The sequence below is a fragment of the Drosophila teissieri genome, chromosome 3R (genome assembly GCF_016746235.2).
Source record: "Drosophila teissieri strain GT53w chromosome 3R, Prin_Dtei_1.1, whole genome shotgun sequence".
Lineage (NCBI taxonomy): Eukaryota > Metazoa > Arthropoda > Insecta > Diptera > Drosophilidae > Drosophila > Drosophila teissieri.
Genome location: NC_053032.1, coordinates 18,838,686 through 18,855,816, shown reverse-complemented (window position 1 = coordinate 18,855,816; position 17,131 = coordinate 18,838,686). Strand labels below are relative to the sequence as shown.

Sequence of the window (17,131 nt, the reverse complement as noted above, 5' to 3'; positions counted from 1 at the left end):
ATAACATAAGCAGTAACAGCTGCAACATAAGCTTCAGCAATAGCCTAAGCTGCGGTACTATCACGTTAGCAACATCAACGGTAACAGCAGCAACATCAGCTGCAACGATAACAGTTAAAGCAACAGCACTAACATGACAACAGCATCAGCAACATCCACTGCAAATGCACAGCAGCAACATTCAGGCTAAAAGCAGCCGCAGCAGCAGCAGCAACATTGGCAGCCAAACCAGACACCCAAACAGTGCTGCCGGCGTCGGCTGCGAGAGCGGGAGGGGAGCGGAAGCAGATGCGGCAGCGGCGGGTCCGAAAGTTTTTCAACTCTTTGCTGACAGCCAAGATCGCTGGCGATCAGTGCGGTTTTGGAGTTCGTTGCGTTCGGTCGCGAGATACCTGGCTAAGTGGAACCCCAAAAAAGATCCCTGGATCAATACCAACTCGAATTTCATTCGCGAGTGCAGTTCTCTCTCTCTATCTTTCATTCTCTAACCCAAAGCGCGAGTGTGTGTGTGTAATTGCTAGTGCCAGGATAGTCACATCCTGCCGGGAAAAGTCCGAATTATATCGGGGCCTGTGCCCAAACACCCACGCTGCCAAACAAAATAGAAGCAAAAGAAAACCCAGACACACGCAGGCACACTTTTGCAACCGTTAGCCATGTTGGCAATGAAGGATAAACCTTGGCTGCTGCTATTTGGCCTATTGGCCGCATTAAGCTGTAAGTACCCCGGGCAATGATTTATAAGTGCCATTGTGATGCAAATTGAACGGATAGCGATGCAGACACAGCTGCAGATACAGATACAGATACACCTACAGCTTCAGATACAGCTTCAGATACAGATGCTGATATTCAGAAACTAGATTAGTGACCTGTTAATATGAGCCACACAGCTCAATGACATGCCGAATACGAATCCGATGTATATATCATCTTTTGTGAGTGCGGTGCCAGCCAGTTGAATATTCATCAGCTTTTATGATCGCGCTGACCGTTGAACCGCTGACCAACTCCACAATTGTCCCACTGGCGGACTGCATTAGCATTTCCACCGGGGATTTGCATAAATTGCTAAAGCGTTTCCTTGATACCATTTCGAAGACCTCCTAGCGTGTGGAAAAGCCGCTGGGAAAGTAGGTCTCTGGGTTGGCTAGTCGTGCGAATAAAAAATGAATTTATTTTATAAATTATTTAAAATATTCACTGAACTCCGATTTTAGATACCACGTATATTAAATCCCAATTGACATTCAATACGAACCAGAAAACAATTAGATTAATTAAAATCCCGCAAGATCGAATGATAATGAGGAGTAATCATTTAATTGAAATATCGAACATTGTGAAATATTTCGGTAAAAATATCCTCAAGTGAATAATGTCTTTTCGTGTGCGATTTTATGCTTTTGATGCGTTGGTTTCGCAATTCGAGAGGCTTCAGATGATTGCCAATTGCCAATTGCCCCCAACCAGTTCGATGGGTTGGCTTGGCCAATAGTTGAGTGCTCGTTGTGAGCCTGCCTAATGGCTCCGTCTGACTTCAGCCCGATCATCATTAATAAGACTGCGATTGCTTTTAATTACACCTTTGGCATTTTGCATGCCAGCTGGCAACTGCCCCGCGAGCTTTAAATCAATGATGGATTCTGGGCCAGCCGGGCGGAAATCGGCTGGGCAGATCGGATCGTATTGGATTCGTGGCCGACAAACTGGCCAGCCTTAGAATCTGGCAAACGAGAAAGACTCGTCCGCATCTGCGCAAAATTTGGAGCAGCCGAAGCCATGGCCACGGAAAAGTGAACCGGCCAGCGGGTAAAAACAAATATAAAAAAAAACCGATCGGGTTGTGTCAAAAATAAAAAAATAACTGCAGGCCATGGCGACCATGTCGCCCCGACAAACCATTTGATGGCAGTTTAAAAAAACAGAAACGTGTTTATGGCCCATGCAAAAAACAAAGCACACACAATAGCAACAAAAAGATTGTAATAAAACACAGATAAATTGAATTTGAACAACAACACCAACTCCAGCCACAGCAGCAAGAGCTGAAGCCAAGTCTGTGAAGGTGAAGTGGGAAGTTTTCAAAGCGAAATTCGCCAGCCCACAAAGCAAACAAAGTTGGCCCATTAAAGTCGGCTTAGAACCATTCATCTCCTAATGAGAATTAGTTCCCATTAAGACCTGTTTTTGTTTTTGCTTTTTTGTTTGTTTTACCATTTTTTCATTTTTGTTTTGGTGTTACACGCCTCACGAATTTTCGGATTGTATTCAAAATTTATTTGCCGTAAATCCGTAAATCCGAAACTTCCTGTGCTCCAAGAACAAAGACTGCGATCGAGTTTTGGCTATGACACATCGCTTTCGTAGATTTCTGTTTGTATTGCTTGTTTTGGTTTATCTGTTTGCCTGGAACCCGTCGGCATAGAAATGAAAAACACTGATAATATAGAAGACAATCAGCTATATAATATCGTAACAATAAACAAGTCGCATTTTTAATCGGAAATTATTTAATTGAACATTGTGTCAATCATTAATACCTAATTATTACATGCATACAGTGATGTTGGACAAGCTAAAGCCATTTTATTTCCCCCAGTGTACGACTAATTAAAAGGTCGCTAAGTGGCTGCGAAGATCTCGCCTGTGTATTCATTGCCCACTGACTCAGCTAGCGCCAAGTTTGTTGCCTAAGTCTTTTGTTTTGGCCGCTTGCCTAACCGATTCTTTTGATTGTTTTTGTGTTTGTGTTTGTGCTTGCAGGCCTAGTCAGCTTTGGAGACGCCGCCTACCCCTATTATGGCACCAAGATCGGCGCCCTGACCCGCCTCCACCACGGTGTCTCCGGCGATGTGTACGCCGTCGATTCCCGCACCATCTTCATCAAGAAGTTCAACTACGACGGCGAGGCGCCAGCTGCCTACTTCTATGTGGGCAACACTGGGCGGCCAAGTAATGAAGGTGCCGCCCGGCTGAGGGACGAGAGGGGCGGAACCGCCTCCCTGACCCGCCGCTACCGGAACAAGGACGTCACCCTGTCGCTGCCCGAGGGCAAAACACTGCGCGACATCAAGTGGTTTTCGGTGTGGTGCGATGAGTTTGCGGTGAACTTCGGCGACGTTTCCATTCCGCCCAACTTGGACTTCCCGCGGCCACAGAAGATCAGCGCTCTGAGGGGCGTCCATGGCGTCTCCTCCGAGAACATTGTCATCGTGGACGCCCAAACGCTGCTGGTGCCCAACTTTAGCTACGACGGAGAGGCGCCAGGTGGGTACCACTCCAGCATTTGGATTTGCAATACTCTCTATGAGCTTTATACTCCCCTAAGCATACCAGTCATTCTAATCTGTCTCAAATACTAAAGAATGTTCTGGTGACTTCTTGTCCATGTTAGGTATTCAGAAGAGTTAGAGATTTTGTGAAGTGCAAATAGATTATAATATTTTTGAGCACAAATCAATTACCATTTATAAATGAAATGTATTTTTGCTTCATAATTTCAACATATTTCAAAGAATCAATTCCAAAGCACATAAAATACCGAGAATGAAGTTGATAACAATGAAATGCATTATTTATTGAAAAATTCTTTTAATTTGGGGAATTTACCCTGAAAATAATGACAACCAAATATACTAGATCGCTAAAGTGCTTTCGTCATAAGTAAACCAAATGAATACAATAACATATTAATTAAATAAACCTGAAACGAGTGAACTGATTAGAATGGCTTCAAGGAGGATTTGTTATTTGGCAATTAGGTGGTATAAAAGTTCCCCCCAAATATTACTTTCAGATGCCAAATTCTGGGTGGGTCGTGGCCAGCGGCCCACTTCCGACGGCCTGAGGATTCCGGACGAGAATGGCAAGGAGAATCCGCTGCGTCGCTACGAGCGCAAGACCATTGTGCTGACCCTGCCCGATGACCTGACCATCTTCGACATTGGTCACTTTGGCGTTTGGTGCGAGGCCTTCACCGTGGACTTCGGCCACGTTCGCCTGCCGGAGGGCCTCAATGTGCCGCCCTCCCTGAAGATGCTCGGAATCAGTCCTCAGGTAAAGAAGAACGCCAGCCAGATCTTAAGCGAGCTGCAGCGCTGATTACTACTACTTACTACTGATCGCTGATCGCTGATCGCTAATCGCAGATAGCTGATCGCAGATAGTCGATTGCGGTAGCTGATCGCGGTAGATGGGTGTAATTGTGTGTAACTCTATTTATGCAAGCGTATTTATTGTTGTGTATATGCAAAATATTTATCAATCGATTCGAATCGGATCCGGCATCACGAGTCGTGACCGGAAATTCCTAGACTGTAAGCTAGATGGACGGCGGAGGAGGAGAGATCCAAAATATATATATCTATATATAACTTATATACATACATATGTGCAACACATTCTATAATATATGTGTCTATGTAATACTCACCTGCTTGTTATTTGTGTTTTGTTGTCTTGATCAGCTTTTGCTTGAGCTTGAGCTCCGGGAGCGTCTTATACAAAATGAAATCTGTGTGGGACTGAATCCTAATTGTTCCTCCCCCTCGAAATCCACAATACACAAAACAACCAAACACACAAAACGCACACCACACATAACACAGACACACACAAATCCCCCCACACACACACATACACATATCCTTTTGATCAACATACTAACACACCCAAGCGAAATCAAAAACATTTTTCATTTTGTATAATAAAACCATTCGAAAAGCAAAACTCTTTCGAATACAGCAAAACAAAAATGCAAACATTTCGGGTATGCTCAAAATTTTGACTTTGGCAAAGCTTTCTCCTCCCCCTCCAAACCAAAAAAAAAAACCCAGTCCACATTCACACCTACACGCACAGACACACACACCCGCACCGCACATTTTCCAATCCGATTCCAATTCCATATCCGTTTCCGGCTCCGTTTCCGCTTCCGATCCAATCGAACCTTCCCTTAAACCAATCTCTTCCAGTCGAAGCTCAACTGCGAGGTGCTCTACGACGATCTGGCATTCGAGGTGCGCTGGGCGGTGGCCGGCGAGAGCATCGTGGTCCAGTTGGTGGCCAAATTGGGTAAGTTCTGGGTGCTAACTGCTCCTAATTAGCGGAAGTTGCCCCCTTCCATAAGCTGTGATGATATTAGCTGTGTGTTAATTGAAGCTGTCTAATTACGTTTATTTTTCAATATATACAACTTCATAGTAAGTCTTAAGGAAAAAGCAAGTTATATTTCAAGTGATTCTTTTAGTAATTGAACTTATGTCATACAAACATCATACATTTTAATTAATTTTTGTTGCCCTTTTATGCAATCACAGTTTCCAATGAGTTAGGAAATCCACAAAAAAGACACCTTTTCAATTCAAGACTCTTTGCTGAGCTAAACCCTTTACCTGACCTATCCCACTTGGTGACAAGCCTTCGGCATGCTGCATGCCACATGCTGCATCTGCAGCCGATGATTTATGATGCTTTGACATTTCATCGAGTACAGTTAGCGGAGAGGGGGGCCGAGATGGCAACAATAAAATCCAGTTAGCATCCAAATTGACCGATCAGCAGCTTCCATTGGAAGCAGCAGCAGCAGCAGCATCGGTTGGCAGAATAACAAGTTGCGAATTATGACGACTGGTTTTATTGCGCAACTCGACTGCTGGCTGGGATGGGGTGGCCAAATGGATGGCAATTTGTTTGGTTGCATCTGCAATCACGATCACCGTGGGCATACTATGTCCATATCCAACCGCCACTGGTCTTACTCCAATCTCGGCAATTTGCAACCGCTAAGAATGCCGCCAGGAATTTTCACCTGGAAAATGCCCGCCGACCGGTTGACCAGGCCAGAATTGGGGCGATCGACTTTCGTTGATTGTGGGGCTCCCAGCACTTACCGTAGAACTTAACTGCTCTCCAAGCAGGATTGGCAAATGGAAATGCCTTGAGTTCATTCATAAGATGAACCCATTAATAGTTTACTGAGTGATTTGTGAAAGGCTCTCATCACATTTATGTCCCCGCAGAACCGAACCACTACATGTCCTTTGGAATTTCGCCGAACAAGAACATTAGCCAGATGATTGGCGCGGATGCAGTGGTGGCCTGGGTGGATCCACAAACCGGAAATGGATTTGCCACGGACTACTTCCTGGAGGGCAAGGCGCAGTGCTCAGGTGGGCGTGGCGCTTGTCCCGACACCAAAATCTCAGAGAAGACCAACTCCATACGTCTACTCAACGCGGCCATGGTGAATGGCTACTCGATTGTGACCTACCAAAGATCCCTGGCAGCCACGGATCGCCTGGATCTGCCCATCTCGATGAAGGAAGCGGAATCAGTGGTGTGGGCAATTGGACCACTTAACGATTACCAGGAGGTCAGCTTCCACACTTTCTACAACAAGCATCTGCACCAGATCGAGTTCGGTCGCCAGCCCAAGTGGAACTGCCCCTTGCCAGAGGGAGCTCGTGCCGGCAGCAACTCATTGGAGGAGGAGGACTCTGCTCCCGCGGCCCAGAGTTCCACTGGCGGAGCTGGTTATCCGCCAGCAGGCAAGCCCAACGTAGAACCCGCCGAGGAATTCTACGAGAATCGGGCGGAGGCACTGCATCGTCAGCCACCGCAGCGGCGCCAGGAGACAGCGATCATCACCCAAAGGCGCCCAGTGCCCACTCCGAAGCCAGTGAACAGCAATGGCGCCTGGGACATCCCGGCCATTCAGTGCCACGAGCCAGAGGACGGAGTGTTCTATGCCCAGATGGGTCCCACGGGAGGAAAGCACGGCTATCCGGCCATCACAGGTGGGTGTCTGTCTTATATCGTTACAAAGAGCTGTTGATCATATAGAAAAGATTAAAATATATGTCACATTCATACCAAGATACTTAATAAGTAAGTTGTATACTTTAGGACACGTCGGATGGGGAATTTCCTGGTACATCAACGGACTTCTGATCCCCGAGATCCACGTGGTGCGCGGCAAGACCTACACCTTTGTGGTGGAGGGCGGAAACAACCCGGATATTCCAGCCAAGTACCATCCGTTCTACATCAGTGACGATCCTGTGGGAGGATACGAGCACAAACGCGAAGAGGAGAAGAAGGTGAAATCGATTTCGCTTATAAATCTCTAACTGAAATACCCATTTCCCTGCTGTAGGCCGTGCGCATCTACGCCGGAGTACATCGCTCCCGGTCCGGCCAGGTCACGCCCACCGGCGTGGGCCGCCTCTGCAACTGGACACCGGACGTGGAGGGTCCTCCGGCGGACGACTACCAGTCCTTCGGCGCCTACCAGCGCACCCTGACCCTCAAGTGCGATGCCGGTGAGCCGGGCGTGATTACCTGGAAGCCGGACCGGAGTACGCCGGACACGGTGTACTACCACTGCTTCACACACCGCTATCTGGGATGGAAGATCCACGTGCACGACTCCTGTGACTCGGAAGCGGCCGGACTGAAGGGAGCCGCCTCCGAACGCCACGAAATCCGGCTGCCGGCGGTGGCCAACGCCGCGGAACCGGCGCCTGTGCACGAGGACTACGCCGGAGAGGCGTCCGTCCGGCACGAAACCAAGGTCAGCGCCAACGATAATTTTTTATTGAAGCACCAAACCGATTTGATTAAGAACCACAATATGAACGGAACACCGCCCAAACTGAGTTTTGAAATAACGAAATCTTCGGAAATAACCAAACTGATTTCAGATGGCATCCGCGCTGCTGAGGCTCTCGAGGAGAGCCTACTGAAGAACCCGAATCTGAACCCCAACCATCCCAACCAGAACCCGATTCCGAATCCGCACCAGAAACCGAACGTGACCCCAACCGAGATCAGCTCGCGACCCGAGATTCTGCTGGGCGAGACCCATGCCCACACGCTGAACGCATCTCCATCGCCATCTCAATCCGCATCCGCATCCGCATACCCATCTCCATCAGCCACCTTAACCTCTGCCAACCTGAAGCTACCCATACTCTCGGCTGGTCCCCATCCCATCCATTATCCCCCGCACTTGCATCGCCTGCACCACCAACCGCAGCATGCCCCCCACCCGCATCTCCATTTGCATCACCACAATCTAACCGCTAATCTTCCAGCGCTGGCCCAGAAAACCATTGGACTCTCTGAGTTTCTGCGTCCGCCGCAGAACGCCCCACTCTTCCATCCGGTTAAGCTGCCCGGCCGTCGACCTTTCCCCGCTCCGATCAAGAAGGTTCCGGCCTCAAGGCCCATACTTCCGCAGCAGCATCCGCACCTGCATCCGCATCCACATCCGCAGCAGCATCCCGTGCTTCTGCAGCAACAACCCTCCCTGATTGTCAGTCACTACAGAAAGCCGATACCGGGATTGCTGAAGCCCTTCGTCAAGGAGAAACCTTTCCCCCTGCAACCGCTGGCCGCGTCTGTTTTGCTCCTGGGTCAGCCCACTGAGCTGGGCGGGCTGAATAGCAAGGGAGAGCGACTCAAGGTCAAGGGTAAGCCCAAGATTCCAGTACCTTATGTGGACCTGGAACCGCAGGGCTCTCTGCAAAATACGGCTTTCTTCAAGCAGGCAGGCGGAAAGGGGGAGCAGAAACCCAAAACCTCCTCTGTCTCCATTCCCAGCTCAACCACGACCATTCCGCTGGTGAAACGTCCTGCTGTAAAGGAACCCTCCCAGGAGGAAATCGCCAGTATGCGTCCTGCCGTAAATCAGGGCTTCAAACCCGACACCGTGATCGTCGAGAGCGGATTCAGACCCATCGTTAGAACCGATGGCACTGGCGTCCAACTGCCCAAGGAGATCATCGACCAGGTGGCCCATCGACGCGAGGATCCTGGCACGGAAATCGATGAGGTGATGGAAACGGATACCCTCTTCCTGACAGCCCAGCAGGGAGGCAGTGAAACGCAGAGCTTCGAGCCCATGTTTATACCATCGCCCTTGGACAGTACGAATGCCACAAAAGTGCTGAGGGTCAACGTGAAGGAGGTTAGTCCCACGGCATCGGCTCTGAGATTGCCCTCGGCAGCTCTGGAGCACGCCCTGCCCTCCGCTTCGGAGTTAAGAAAGCCCACCCTGGACGAACTCTTTGGAGACGACTTAAACGAAGAGGAGCTGGAAATGGAGCCCATGCCGGAGGCGGATGATGTGGAGCCACTGGAAGAGACAACCAAAAAAGATGCCGTAACCACAACACAAGACATTCCCAGAAACACCACCAAGAAACTGGATTCCGCACTGCTGGAAGACCTCTTTGGTCCCGATGAAGAAGAGATGTATGCGGATGAGCTGGAACTGGACATGGATGACCGAGTGGCGGCTGCTGCGGAACGGATAGACACCTACTACCTGCCGCCGGATAACCGCAAGATTCCCCATACCCAGCTGCCGAGTGGAGCCCTGTACACCTTCGATGGCAAGTCGGTGGTGGACAGTAGCCTGGTGCTGCCGCCCAAATTGGATGCACCGGACAACGGCGGCGTCCACCAGCGACATGCCCAGTACGGATTGACCCCCTTGGAGCAGCTGGTCCGTACCACACCCCAGTTTGGAGTCTATCGAGGAGAGCTGCCACAGGAATTCCGAGGCACAGAACCGCAACCCGTCTCGGAGTATTCCCATCCAGCGCCCTTCAGTCGAACCACTCCTGTGTTCTCGAGCAGCAGTGGCAGCACCATCTATCCGTACTCCTCATCGACAGGAGCATCCACATCCACCCTATCATCGTCGTCCTCATCGCCATTGTCCTCATCATCGCTGAGACCCATTTCCACCAAGCTGCAGCTTCTGAAGCCGGAGGGCCGAAGAGCGTAGGATCTGCAATAGCGAAATTATAAGCAAGAAACTAGCATTTAACCGTTTTGGGGTGTACGACTCTCATAACCACGTTACATTTACTCGTAAACCTGTATTAGCCCGTAGTTTTCTTTTAACAATTATGATGCTCTTAATTTTAAACGAACGCATGAATTTTATTAGCTAAGCTAACCGATTCTGTATAAGCCGCATTTTAGTCGTTGTGAAATAAAACCAAGAAGTAATCTCATGTGTGTTTGATTGCCGGTTCAACTGGAAATGATTATATGTTTATTTGTTCAACTAAGTTGAATGTTTTTATGTTTATCAAGTAACAGTCATTTTAAACGAAGCTTTAAAATATTTGTAAATTACCCAACACTGACAACCATTGGACTTCAGCTATAACCCCACAAAGCGCACAGTTATCGATAGCTGTTACTATATCGGAAAAGCCTTAACTGTTTTCCCGAGAAACTAAATCAATACAAAGAAAATCGAAAATGAAATTCTGAAACAACGATTTTATATGTCAAGTTTGTGATAAACAGCTAGCAGACAGCTGACCATATTTTTATTTTAAATACAGCAGTTCATTCCCAATGGGAACACCCTTGTTAATAATATCGAACAACTATCGACTGTTGTTCCATCCCCGGCAAGAACGTGTGTTTTTGTTGCGCTGCTATTTGTTTAATTTAATTTTTAAGTTGGAACAATTATGTCGGCGCAGTACCAAAGATTCCTAAAAGTACTCGAAAAGTGGCCAGCGGAGAAATCGAAAGTCGGCAGGTGAGAATACCCATTAAAATACACTGGAATCATAAATGTTCGTTCTGGCGGCGCATCAACTTTGGATTATCTAACAAATAAATATTGCCAGGATTTCATATTATTTGTATTAAATGCAATGAGTTAGGTTTGCCAACATGAATATGTGAATGGCTTATTAGATCAGTTCGGCAATTGGAAAATATTCGTGAAATTTACTTGAGAATTAATAAGTATTTCACCTGCCGGCGCGCCAAGAATTTTAGGTTCCACACCAGCTGACCAAGAAACGCGTGGACTGTGGGTTTCATTTAGGCGATTCCTGAGCGATTGTGGATCGCTGATTTCAGTTACTTGATTAACTTGGCTTAAAAGGCTTACATTGTCTTACCAGTTTTCCGAACGTACGGACATCATATAATTACACCTTTTGTAGTGGCAAAAAAATGGCCTCTAAATTCGCATATCAGTTGGAGCCGGAGAAATTTATTTTGAGCCATGGACTCGAGTAAGTTTTGGGAATATATTCTTAACTTTTGTAAATTACACTATAAAAAGGTTAATTTGAGTCAAAAGTAAAGCGTGCTGATAATTATCTTCGGATAATAATTGACAATGAATAAAACTTGTTTCATTCATCTCTTTGACGTCTGTTACTTTTAAGGGCGTGCTTTTGGCCACAGTTTTTAGCCTTTTGTTGGTTTCCAATTACACCAAGTGGTTTTCCACTCCATGACCGCACTTCCGCGGAAAGCGATCGAATCTCCTGCTCAGCGGCGCCGCATGGAACGAACATCCGCACACATCCACTCTATTAGCTGGTACTAAACTTTCTCCCCTCTTACTCAAAAAAGGGATCTTGGCGAGCAGATTCGCAAGCAGGTGACCAAGCTCACAAGTCTCGAAGGCGGAGCGACGGATAAGGAGCTGGACCGCCAGATCGGAGCGCTGGAGAGGCTATCGAGCAACGTGTACGCCAAGAAGTATCCGCGCACTTTCGAATCCACGGCCACTGGATTAACCGCCGCCCAGTGCAGCCAAGTCCTGAGCTCCGAGTTCCTGCAATATCTAAACGAGGGAGCGGGCTCCAAAAAGAAGTAGTACCACGATGAAGCGACTCCTAAACCCCACTAGACTGAGACTGGAATGCATGAGACGATGCTCTGTAGAAGTGAAGACTGCTCCCCACGTTCCTGTGCTCTGCGACACAGCCATTGAATACCTGCAGCCCGTTCCAGGAGGCACCTATTTCGACATGACTTTCGGAGCTGGTGGCCACACGCGGCGTCTTCTGGAGAAGTGTCCCGAGGCCAAGGTGTACGCCCTAGATAGAGATCCCTTGGCCCACCAACTGGCCCGCGATATGAGCGAATCCGAAGAGTTCAAGGGCAGGCTGATACCCCTGCTGGGAAAATTCTCCGATTTACCAAAGCTTTTCAAAGAACATGGCCTGGCCAAGAACTCGGTGGACGGGATGCTGTTCGATTTCGGCTGCAGTTCCATGCAATTCGATGAGGCGGTCAGAGGCTTCTCCATCTCGAGGGACGGTCCACTGGACATGCGAATGGATGGTGGCCACAGCGGAGGAGTTACAGCTGCCGATGTGTTGGCCAATGTTGAAGAGGGCGACCTTGTAAAGATTTTGCGGATGTACGGCGAAGAGAAAGCAGCCAAGAAGATAGCCAGAGGACTGATAGACGCGCGCAATGCCCTCTTTAAAATCGAGACCACCAAGCAGCTGGCAGACATAATTGAAAACATCATGGATGGCGGGTCCAGGAAAGATAAGCTTCGAAGACATGCACACTCAGCCACCAAGACCTTCCAAGCCATCCGCATATTTGTGAACAACGAGCTAAACGAGATCAACTATGGCATGGTGTTGGCCAACGAAATCCTTCGCGTTGATGGTCGCTTGGTGACCATCACCTTTCACTCGCTGGAGGACACCATCGTGAAGCGTCACATCAATGGAAACGTGCTGGCAGGCACAGCCAATGCTCTTCCTCTCAAATACTCCAGCTATTATGCCATAGACGAACCAGACATGCTAGAATCACTGACCAAAAAGAGCTGGAAGCAACTCCATCGCCATGTCATCGTGCCGGACGCCGAAGAGGTGGCTAGGAACACCCGCAGTCGATCCGCCAAGCTGAGAGCAGCCGTCAAAACAAACTAAACGCATGTCAATAAATTCCCTCGGTCTAGTTCAAAACTCACGTTCTCAAAGTCTATAATTCTCACAAATTCTGCTCATGCTCTGCATGTTTGGACTGCTTTGCTTATCTGCCCAACCAATTGGCACCTGCTGATAAGAACTGGTTTATCTATTTACCAGAGCTATTTGTGGTTCTCGTGCAGAATTTTTTGTTTAGTTAGATTAGGAAATTGTTGTTAATTGCCCAGGTAGAAGAGTAGTTTAGTACAGTGGTGCCGATTTGCCTATGGACTCGAAACATTCTTATTTTCGCTTCATGGAATATTTTCAATAACATAATCTATGTATGAATTGGAAATAATTTCCACAGTGCTTATATTTGAACTCGTTGAACTTTCGAGTACCTCTTTAAGTGGTTGATAACAGAGGCCTACGAATCTGATATGGAAATTACGTATACCAGCCATTTTCTCGGTGAAAGCCATGGAGTAAGTTCACCATTCGCACTTCTGCGGTTGTTTTTCTCCCAGAGATGGAGCATGTTGTGGCTCATACGTCAGACGGTGTTGTTGGCGGCTACCAATCGCAAGATGTGACCCGCGAGAAACCCGAAACCGATAATCTCGCAGGCGCCTGATAAGGGAGTGGGATTATGAAAAATAGAGAGGTACCAGGCGGAACGCCTAGGTGGGCTATAGATAGGGGTGTCCGCGGAGTACTCAGCTCAGTTGCATTGCGCGAGCCGAGTTGGCGTGGCTAGTGAGGCGTTACTTTCGGTCATCCGGACTAAAATACTTTACGGGCTTGCGTTTTTTCAGCGGAGAGTGGACAGCAGAGCCGGCGATCAAGATGAGTGGGGCCAAGATCATATCGGGCACGGCGGTGGCCAAGTGAGTGGACATAACTCTTGTATTCTAGAATCCCTTTTGTATCCCATCCCGTCCTCTTGAAAGATCCATTCGCGAGGAGCTGCGTAACGAGGTGACGGCCATGGGCAAGCAGTTGGCGGACTTTGTGCCCGGCCTGAGGATCGTCCAGGTGGGTGGACGCGAGGACTCCAACGTTTACATCCGCATGAAGATCAAGGCGGCTACGGAGATCGGCATCGATGCCGTCCACGTCCAGTTGCCCCGATCCATCACCGAGGTGGAACTGCTCGATAAGGTGAGTTCGCGACTGAAGGGGATTATGCAATATGTTCAATTCAAAGTATTATCAACTGTATAACGAATTATTCCCTTCTTAAGTAAGTTATAAATTATTACTAACTCGACTTTACCCCCTCAGATCAACGACCTGAACGAGGATCCACGGGTGCACGGCATCATAGTGCAAATGCCCCTGGATTGTGACACCACCATAGATTCGCATCGAATTACGGACGCTGTTTCCCCGGAGAAGGATGTGGACGGCTTGCACACGGTCAACGAAGGTCGGCTGGCCATAGGTGACCTCGGTGGATTCCTGCCCTGCACACCTTGGGGTTGCCTGGAGCTGATCCGCCGTTCTGGCGTAGAGATCGCCGGTGCCAGGGCTGTGGTTCTGGGCCGCAGCAAGATCGTGGGCACTCCCGCCGCCGAGCTGCTCAAGTGGGCCAATGCCACGGTCACCGTGTGCCACTCGAAGACGCGCAACCTGGAGGAGATCACCCGAAGTGCAGACATTCTGGTGGTCGGAATCGGAGTGGCCGAGATGGTCAAGGGATCGTGGATAAAGCCCGGTGCCGTGGTCATTGATTGCGGCATCAATGTGAAGCCAGGTGAGTGGTGGTAGTACTGATAGTACTGATAGTATCCCAGTGAAAATCCACTGGGTAAACAATTTTCCATCTTCAGACTCAAAGACTTGCTTTAATCTCGGAAACCAAACGTTTCCACTTGATTACTGCTCACCCATCAATCGCTTATCAACGATTTCGACCCCCTAGTGGAACTCCTAACCCCGACGATAAGAAATGATTTTGTTTTCAAACATCTTGCTCTCGAGAATTACGAGTAGTTAGGGAACAGCTCCCGATCGGGGCGAACCGATCCAAAACCCGATTCCACCTAATTCCCCTTCTTGATCCTTTGCAGACGCCAGCAAGGCCAGTGGCAGCAAGCTGGTCGGGGACGTGGATTACGCGGAAGCTCTCCAGGTGGCAGGACATTTGACGCCCGTGCCCGGCGGCGTGGGACCCATGACGGTGGCCATGCTGATGAAGAACACCGTGCGATCTGCGGCCCGATTCCTGGAGCGTCTGGCTAGGAACCAGTGGGCCCTACAAACGCTGCCCCTCAAGCCACTGCGTCCCGTGCCCAGCGATATTGTGATTGCCCGTGCCCAAAAACCGAAGGACATTGCCGTGTTGGCCAAGGAGATCGGTCTGGAAGCTCGGGAGGTTTCCCTGTACGGCAATAAGAAGGCCAAGATTTCCCTGTCAGTGCTGGGGCGTCTGAAGGACAAGGAGGCGGGTCACTATGTGGTTGTAGCCGGCATGACACCCACGCCTTTGGGCGAGGGTAAGACCACTACACTGATGGGCCTGGTCCAGGCTCTGGGAGCGCACAAGCTGAGAAACACCATGGCTGCTCTGCGACAGCCATCCCAAGGTCCAACCTTTGGCATCAAGGGTGGAGCTGCTGGCGGCGGCTACGCGCAGGTGATCCCCATGGAGGAGTTCAATCTCCATCTGACAGGAGACATCCATGCGGTGTCTGCAGCCAATAACTTGCTGGCCGCCCAGCTGGACACCCGCATCTTCCACGAGAATACCCAAAAGGACAAGGCCTTGTATGACAGATTGGTGCCCGCGATCAAGGGTCTGCGGAAGTTCAGCCCCATTCAGCTGCGCCGGCTCCAGAAATTGGGCATCACCAAAACCGATCCCAATACCCTGACCGAAGAGGAGTACGGTCCCTTCGCCCGGCTGGACATCGATCCGGACACGATCATGTGGGAGCGTGTGGTGGACATCAACGATCGGTACCTACGCACCATTACCGTTGGGCAATCGCCCACCGAGAAAGGGATCACGAGGGAGACCCGGTTCTCCATCTCGGTGGCCAGCGAGATCATGGCTGTGCTGGCGCTTTCCCGAAGTCTGGAGGACATGAAGCAGCGGCTGGCTGACATGGTGGTGGCCTTCGACAAACGGGGCAAGCCCGTGACCGCTGACGATTTGGGTGTCACCGGTGCCCTAGCAGTTCTTCTGAAGGACGCCCTAGAGCCCAACCTGATGCAGTCTCTCGAGGGAACTCCAGTGCTGGTGCACGCCGGTCCCTTCGCCAACATCGCCCACGGCTGCAACTCGATCATCGCTGACGAAGTCGGCCTTAAGCTGGTTGGTAAGGATGGCTTTGTCTGCACGGAGGCGGGATTCGGATCAGACATTGGCATGGAGAAATTCTGCAACATTAAGTGCCGGACATCCGGTCGCAAGCCGAACGCCATGGTGCTGGTGGCCACTGTGAGGGCCATCAAGATGCACGGTGGCGGAGCTCCCGTCACGCCCGGCGCCCCCTTGAACAAGCAATACACCGAGGAGAACTTGGAGCTCGTCCAGAAGGGTCTGCCCAACCTGCTGCAGCACATCGAGAACGGCAAGGCCTTCGGCATGCCAGTGGTGGTGAGCCTGAATGCCCATTCGGCCGACACTCCGGCGGAGCATGAGTTGGTCAAGAAGGCTGCTCTGGAGGCAGGTGCCTTCGCCGCCGTGGTCTCCACTCACTGGGCGGACGGAGGAGCCGGTGCCGTTGAGCTGGCCGATGCGGTGATCAGAGCCTGCGAGCAGGGCAACCAGTTCCGATTGCTCTACGATCTGGAGCTGCCGCTGGTGGATAAGATGAACAAGATCGCCACGACGATGTACGGTGCTGGAAAGGTGGTGCTCTCGCCGGCGGCTGAGGAGAAGCTCAAGCGCCTGACGGATGCGGTAAGTGAAGCACATTGTCTTCGGTAAACTGAAATTATTAACTATAAAAATGCATTGTTCGGATTGCAGGGCTTTGGCAATCTTCCTATCTGCATGTCCAAGGTCTCCGGCTCCTTCACTGGCGATGCGAAGATCAAAGGCGCCCCCAAGGGCTTCGCCCTGGACGTTGAGGACGTATATGTTTCCGCCGGAGCCGGCTTCGTGGTCGCCATGTGCGGTGAGGTCACCAAAATGCCGGGTCTTCCCACCCGCCCGGCTATCTACGACATCGATCTGAATACGGAAACCGGAGAAATCGAGGGCCTGTTTTAGACTGCAACCCGGACAAAGGAGAAGTTACCTAATAACTTTCAAGGCATTTTCATTCTAAATTACAAAGTAGTAACAAATTGTTTTAAATTGTATATAAATGATTTAGAGATAAGATTTCAAAGTTGGTAAACTAATATACATTTCTGACGGTTTGTGGTTTTTAAAATGCCGACTTTTTACTTGCCAGAGGCGAATG

General features: G+C 49.6%; 3 protein-coding genes across 6 annotated transcripts; all 3 read left to right on the top strand.

Moving 5' to 3' along the window:
- Positions 1-61: 61 nt before the first annotated feature.
- On the top strand, positions 62-9,986 carry LOC122619327 (protein Skeletor, isoforms B/C). 2 transcript variants are annotated; one of them, XM_043796187.1, is made up of 8 exons: positions 62-717; positions 2,767-3,270; positions 3,800-4,059; positions 4,977-5,076; positions 6,024-6,800; positions 6,910-7,103; positions 7,160-7,576; positions 7,707-7,868. In XM_043796187.1, exons 1-8 carry the CDS (start codon positions 657-659, stop codon positions 7,746-7,748), a joined length of 2,355 nt encoding a protein of 784 aa, XP_043652122.1. In that variant the 5' UTR covers positions 62-656; the 3' UTR covers positions 7,749-7,868. The 2 variants fall into 2 exon arrangements, with proteins under 2 accessions (XP_043652122.1, XP_043652121.1); XM_043796186.1 differs by having other exon boundaries at positions 7,160-9,986.
- A 443-nt stretch (positions 9,987-10,429) lies between these two features.
- Positions 10,430-17,101, top strand: LOC122619479 (C-1-tetrahydrofolate synthase, cytoplasmic). Of its 3 annotated transcripts, XM_043796451.1 has the most exons (6): positions 10,488-10,573; positions 13,529-13,600; positions 13,664-13,874; positions 13,998-14,469; positions 14,786-16,623; positions 16,693-17,101. In XM_043796451.1, the coding sequence occupies exons 1-6, from the start codon at positions 10,503-10,505 to the stop codon at positions 16,933-16,935; spliced, it is 2,907 nt and encodes a 968-aa protein (XP_043652386.1). In that variant the 5' UTR covers positions 10,488-10,502; the 3' UTR covers positions 16,936-17,101. The 3 variants fall into 3 exon arrangements, with proteins under 3 accessions (XP_043652385.1, XP_043652386.1, XP_043652384.1); XM_043796449.1 differs by lacking the exon at positions 10,488-10,573 and having other exon boundaries at positions 13,435-13,600; XM_043796450.1 differs by lacking the exons at positions 13,529-13,600; positions 13,664-13,874; positions 13,998-14,469; positions 14,786-16,623; positions 16,693-17,101 and adding an exon at positions 11,407-11,653 and having other exon boundaries at positions 10,430-10,573.
- On the top strand, positions 11,661-12,771 carry LOC122619483 (probable methyltransferase-like protein 15 homolog). Its single transcript, XM_043796455.1, has one exon. The coding sequence runs from the start codon at positions 11,661-11,663 to the stop codon at positions 12,729-12,731; it is 1,071 nt and encodes a 356-aa protein (XP_043652390.1). The 3' UTR covers positions 12,732-12,771.
- Positions 17,102-17,131: the final 30 nt, after the last annotated feature.

Excerpts from the sequence above, each read along its gene's own strand:
- LOC122619327 (XM_043796186.1), top strand. The coding sequence starts at position 657 with ATGTTGGCAATGAAGGATAAACCTTGGCTGCTGCTATTTGGCCTATTG. Across the intron at positions 3,271-3,799 it reads CTACGACGGAGAGGCGCCAG|ATGCCAAATTCTGGGTGGGT; the intron begins GTGGGTACCACT and ends TATTACTTTCAG. Across the intron at positions 5,077-6,023 it reads CCAGTTGGTGGCCAAATTGG|AACCGAACCACTACATGTCC; the intron begins GTAAGTTCTGGG and ends ATGTCCCCGCAG.
- LOC122619479 (XM_043796451.1), top strand. The coding sequence starts at position 10,503 with ATGTCGGCGCAGTACCAAAGATTCCTAAAAGTACTCGAAAAGTGGCCA. Across the intron at positions 13,601-13,663 it reads TCGGGCACGGCGGTGGCCAA|ATCCATTCGCGAGGAGCTGC; the intron begins GTGAGTGGACAT and ends TCCTCTTGAAAG. Across the intron at positions 13,875-13,997 it reads AGGTGGAACTGCTCGATAAG|ATCAACGACCTGAACGAGGA; the intron begins GTGAGTTCGCGA and ends TTACCCCCTCAG.
- LOC122619483 (XM_043796455.1), top strand. The coding sequence starts at position 11,661 with ATGAAGCGACTCCTAAACCCCACTAGACTGAGACTGGAATGCATGAGA.